At 35.0% G+C, this 6,043-nt stretch overlaps 1 protein-coding gene across 9 annotated transcripts in view; it reads left to right on the top strand.

Moving 5' to 3' along the window:
- The first annotated feature begins 689 nt into the window (after positions 1-689).
- synj1 (synaptojanin 1) overlaps positions 690-6,043 on the top strand; it is a 43,643-nt gene continuing 38,289 nt past the window's right edge. For 8 of the 9 annotated variants that reach the window (XM_087806681.1, XM_087806679.1, XM_087806676.1 and 5 more), the window contains exons 1-4: positions 690-765; positions 2,673-2,835; positions 2,967-3,053; positions 5,044-5,311. In XM_087806681.1, the coding sequence (XP_087662807.1) occupies positions 2,712-2,835; positions 2,967-3,053; positions 5,044-5,311 (479 nt within the window). In that variant the 5' untranslated portion in view covers positions 690-765; positions 2,673-2,711. Of the gene's footprint in view, positions 766-800; positions 916-2,672; positions 2,836-2,966; positions 3,054-5,043; positions 5,312-6,043 lie in introns of those variants that run through there. The other variant, XM_087806674.1, reaches the window with a different exon arrangement.

Genomic DNA, 6,043 nt, shown 5'->3' with positions numbered 1-6,043 from the left:
ATAAAATGACAACAATTAAAAAGAAGTAACAAATACACAGAAGATGTATATAATTAGGTAATAACAAACTAGCAGATTTTTTCCAGGATTCAAAAGCAGTTATTGTACTGTTGTTAATAAAAATCAGTTATTGTACTGTTGTTAATAAAAAATATTTATTGTACTGTTGTTAATAAAAATCAGTTATTGTACTGTTGTTAATAAAAAATATTTATTGTACTGTTGTTAATAAAAATCAGTTATTGTACTGTTGTTAATAAATATCAGTTATTGTACTGTTGTTATTAAAAAAAAATTATTGTACTGTTGTTAATAAAAAAAAATATTGTACTGTTGTTAATAAAAATATTTATTGTACTGTTTTTAACAAAAACTAGTTATTGTACTGTTGTTAATAAAAATGAGTTATTGTACTGTTTTTAATAAAAATCCGTTATTGTACTGTTGTTAATAAAAAGCAGTCATTGTACTGTTATTAATCAAATGTATTAATTATAGTACAATAACGGTAAAATAACTATAACAATTGTTCATTAATAGTTATTACTATTATTATAATTATAACTATTATTATAAATATTATTAGAATAGCTATTATTATTAATAGTAATAAATGCGCGATGTCCCATACAGCCATAGGAAATGACGTCACGAGGTCGGGAATCTGCCCACGGTAGGGGATCAGGCAGCGACAAACCATTTTGCTCCCGCACAACCGGGAAGGATTTTGTTGTGACAGCGGAGTTTACAACCCCGGCTGAGAGGGTGAGTAAGAACCGACCATGTCTCCACCTCTTTATCTCACTTTATCTCGAACGTTTCCCGGTGCAAACGCTAGTCTTCCGAAGGTGTTCGCGGTACGTGCGTGACCGGTTTTCCTCGAGTACGTTGCGGTTCATCCTCCCGGATGTGCAGGTAGTTCACCATCAAAATAGGAGCTAACGAGCTGCTAGCATAGCATCTCTCAGCTGATGCGTCCATGTCTGGTTTCACGTTAACGGGACATTGTTTGACGTAAATCGGTTAATTTGTGTTTTAACGGTTTTTTGTAGTCGCTTTCCGTAGTCGTGACTGTCCGCGTCAGGATGGCCGCTGGTTCAGTTCCCCGGCCTAACGTGCACCGTTGACGGCGCTGCTGCTCATAATCTCCGGCGATAATCACTTTGACATGAAATGAGTCCGGATTTTTACATCTATTCTGGTGTATTTTATGTGGTTTTTAAAGGCAGACAAAACGATTATGATTAAGAGTTTAAATCGTTTTATATTACATAAGTGTTCCTTTGGTATTGTACTGATTTAAAATGTATTTTATAAAGAAAAACGGTTTTAAATGACACTATAACACTTTTCTGTATTTTAAGTTTTTTATTTTAAAGTATATGAAATGTGCTATTTCTTAAGAATCTTTAAACAAAAAAAATCTATAAAAACACAAGAATGTATAGTCAGATCAAGACAATATTTAAATATATCCTTTGATATATATTTTTTTACATTTAATCTCTTATTTACTCTTAAAATGGATCTTAAGACATTTTTGTTTGTTCAGGCTTTTCCTTGATTTTCTGGAACTCCTGTTGTGTTTTATCTTGATCTTTAAAGTATATACTTTATTGAATATTGTTTTGATTGTTTAAGCGCTTTGTGACCCTGGTCTAGAAAAGCGCTATACAAATAAAAATGACTTACTTACTTAAGGGTTTGTATATAAATCAAATGACTGTTTATCGGGATCATCTTGACAGCCACCTTTTCTCACAACATTAAATATGTTTTTAAAAACCTCCAGCTGGCAAAGCAAATGCCACTGCGGTGTATTATTAATTAATATTATTAATATAATGGTAATTTTATACATGACCTCTACAGTCCTTGCAACTATATTCATCATCGTTAAATAAACTGACCAGACCTGGTCAGTTTATATACTCGTTTTTTTTAGCTGAATAAGAAATGTGACTTGATTTATTCGTAAATACATTTAGTTTTCTTACAGTATTAAATGTATCTATAAATCAAACCTACAGCTAGTGATGCACGTGTCATTGTGGTGACATTATATTATTAATATATTTGTTTCTTATTTTTACTATCACCTCTAAAGTCATTCTAATTATATTCATCTTTGGTAAATAAACTGACCAGACCTACAAATAATATAAATATTTATTTGTTTTGTACATTATCTTGATTGTTTTACTTGAGTATTATCAGTGTTTGTCTGCTATTACACTGATTTATAATCTAATTTAACATTATTAAATACAGTTAAGACGGATGATAAATATGACAATCAGTTTTTTTAAATCTTTAAAACATACAGTTGGGAAACCAGATGTAATTTTGGTGACATTATATGTATTTAACTTGTTATTATTATTTTTATCACCACATCTAAAGCCATTTTAATTATGTTTATATTATTAAATTAACTGACAAGAACTCCAAATTATATACACATCTTATTTGATGTCATTTATATCCTTATTTTTCTTGCTGAATTTGAAACGTAACACGTGAAATAAAGGTCGTATCGGTTCCGTTAACGTCTATTTGCATACAATTGTTTCCTGGTATCATTGACTTGAATGTTGAAGTGAAAACTAAAAATCTTGTCTTAAACCACATAATCATTTTTGGACTAAATCTTCAACATTTTTCTCTTCCAGGTTCTTAACATCTAGCAATTTTTAACGTGCATCCACACAATGGCCTTCAGCAAAGGTTATCGCATCTACCACAAGCTGGACCCTCCGCCCTACAGTGTCATCGTGGAGACCAGGACCAGAGAAGAATGTCTCATGTTCGAGTCGGGAGCCGTCGCCGTTCTCTGTGAGTTCTGCTCCCTGTTATGACTCCAGGAGATTTGAGATGTTTGCAAAATAGTCTCTGAGCAACTGATGTGTAATTACATTCTCAATAACACTGTTTTGAGCTCTTTGTTTTTGCCTTTTGTCTTGTAGCGGCGGCGGAAAAAGAAGCCATCAAGAACACGTACACCAAGATAGTGGATGCATATGGGATCTTGGGAGTCCTCAGACTTAATCTGGGTAAGAAGAGACATTTTATTTTCTAATCTGAATAATTTGAGTCACCTCATGTCGGATCGTGACCCTGTTGATGGTTTCTCATAAGCTGCTTTCTGGTGACCTCCACGTGACCTTGAAGCCTCTTGTTGTCACTACATGAAAATACCTTTGTGAAGGCATGACTGGGATTCAAATATTTATACAAGTTCTCTTCTATCATTTGACTCAATTTGAATCTTCATGCTTCATACTTCCTTTTTTAAAAAATAATAGGCTAAAGATAAATGATTATACATGAGTTGAGCATTTTAATGGAACGATTTTATATATATATATATATATATATATATATATATATATAACAATTATAGTACAGATTGGAGTCCTGCTACTGAACTGGGATCTTAATATTGATATGGGTTAGGGTTAGGGTTTTGAAAACTCGAATTTCTCCTATTAGAATTGGAGATTTTCCTGGTAGAATTCCCATTTGTACTAGTACAGATGGGAATTCCAATATTTAGATCCCAATACAGTAGTACAATTCCCATTTGTCCTAGGACAAGATTGGAATTCCGATATTCAGATCCCAATACAGTAGTACAATTCCCATTTGTCCTGGGACAGATTGGAATTCTAATATTCAGATCCCAATACAGTAGTAGGATTCCAGATCCTACTGGATTAAAATCTGTACTTTGACATATATATATGTGTATATGTACCTATATTGTTGAGTTTTCTTTGGGTTTTAGAGTCGAGTTTTTCCACATTTACACGTTGCCAGTAAATAACTTATAATTAAAATTACCTTTAAAAAAAATTGTATTGAAATTATCAATACTATATCATAATTCAACTTGTTTGTGAACCGGAAAAAAAACATGTTTAAAAATGTCAATTTGTCAAAAAATAAAATACCTACTACAATAATTACCCAATTTCCCAGAAAGAGATCTCCAGAGGGATCAATAAATATCCATCTATGTTTAACAAATGTAGCAATAAAGTATCAATCGGGTCTAATTTATTATTTAATGATTCAGTAGTAACGGCATAAATAGCCATTACTTAAAAAATGTGAATACTTTCAAACGTAGAAAGGTCCAAATATCTACACATCTTGTCCCAAAGTTGCCTTTTCTATTATTCTACAAAGAAAATGACTCAAGATTTGTAATATTGCATTTATTTGTGTTGTATGTGTCGCAGTACACATGGGAATCCAGTAGGATCCGGAATCCTACTAGTACAGATTGGAATTCCAATCTTGTCCTAGGACAAATGGGAATTATACTACTGTATTGGGATCTGAATATTGGAATTCCAATCTTGTCCTAGGACAAATGGGAATTTTACTACTGTATTGGGATCTAAATATTGGTATTCCAATCTGTCCCAGGACAAATGGGAATTTTACTACTGTATTGGGATCTGAATATTGGAATTCCGATCTTGTCCTAGAACAAATGGGAATTATACTACTGTATTGGGATCTCATTATCGGAATTCCAATCTTGTCCTAGGACAAATGGGAATTTGCTACTGTATTGGGATCTGAATATTGGAATTCCAATCTGTCCTTGTACAAATGGGAATTTAACTACTGTATTGGGATCTGAATATTGGAATTCCAATCTTGTCCTAGGACAAATGGGAATTGTACTACTGTATTGGGATCTGAATATTGGAATTCCAATCTTGTCCTTGTACAAATGGGAATTTAACTACTGTATTGGGATCTGAATATTGGAATTCCAATCTTGTCCTAGGACAAATGGGAATTATACTACTGTATTGGGTACTGAATATTGGAATTCCAATCTTGTCCTAGAACAAATGGGAATTTTTCTTCAACCTAAAGTGCAAAAGCACTTCTGCCTTCACTGTCTTCCCACACATTTAAGAAATGCTTGATTTATACACTAAATAATTATAAACGATGGCACATGTTTTCGATGCATCGTTACGGTACTGTTGCACGGTGTGAGTGACGATGTGTTCCCGTCAGGCGACACCATGCTGCACAGTCTGGTGGTGGTGACGGGCTGCAGCTCCGTGGGTAAGGTGCAGGACTCCGAGGTGTTCCGGGTCACGCAGACCGACTTCATATCGCTCAACAACGATCCCGCCGACGAGGAGCGGATCTCGGACGTGAGAAAAGTCCTGAACTCGGGTCACTTCTACTTCGCCTGGTCCTCGACGGGGGTCAGCATGGACCTGAGTCTGAACGCACACCGTAGGATTCTAGAAGACACCACTGACAACAGGTTCTTCTGGTGAGATCTGATGCTACATTCAGCTCTTCTTCTTCTGACTCTTCTTCTTCTGACTCTTCTTCTTCTGACTCTTCTTCTTCTGACTCTTCTTCTTCTGACTCTTCTTCTTCTGACTCTTCTTCTTCTGACTCTTCTTCTTCTGACTCTTCTTCTTCTGACTCTTCTTCTTCTGACTCTTCATCTTCTGACTCTTCTTCTTCTGACTCTTCTTCTCCTGACTCTTCTTCTTCTGACTCTTCTTCTTCTGACTCTTCTGACTCTTCTGACTCTTCTGACTCTTCTTCTTCTGACTCTTCATCTCCTGACTCTTCTTCTTCTGACTCTTCATCTCCTGACTCTTCTTCTTCTGACTCTTCTTCTTCTGACTCTTCTTCTTCTGACTCTTCATCTTCTGACTCTTCTGACTCTTCTGACTCTTCTGACTCTTCATCTTCTGACTCTTCATCTTCTGACTCTTCATCTTCTGACTCTTCTGACTCTTCTGACTCTTCTGACTCTTCATCTTCTGACTCTTCATCTTCTGACTCTTCATCTTCTGACTCTTCATCTTCTGACTCTTCTTCTGACTCTTCTGACTCTTCTGACTCTTCTGACTCTTCTGACTCTTCTGACTCTTCTGACTCTTCTGACTCTTCTGACTCTTCATCTTCTGACTCTTCATCTTCTGACTCTTTATCTTCTGACTCTTCTGACTCTTCTGACTCTTCATCTTCTGACTCTTCATCTTCTGAC

This window comes from Callionymus lyra, chromosome 14 (assembly GCF_982586985.1).
Source record: "Callionymus lyra chromosome 14, fCalLyr1.hap1.1, whole genome shotgun sequence".
NCBI classification, from domain to species: Eukaryota; Metazoa; Chordata; class Actinopteri; order Syngnathiformes; family Callionymidae; genus Callionymus; species Callionymus lyra.
Note: the sequence above shows the minus strand (reverse complement) of the source record. Positions and strands in the feature narration are given on the sequence as shown.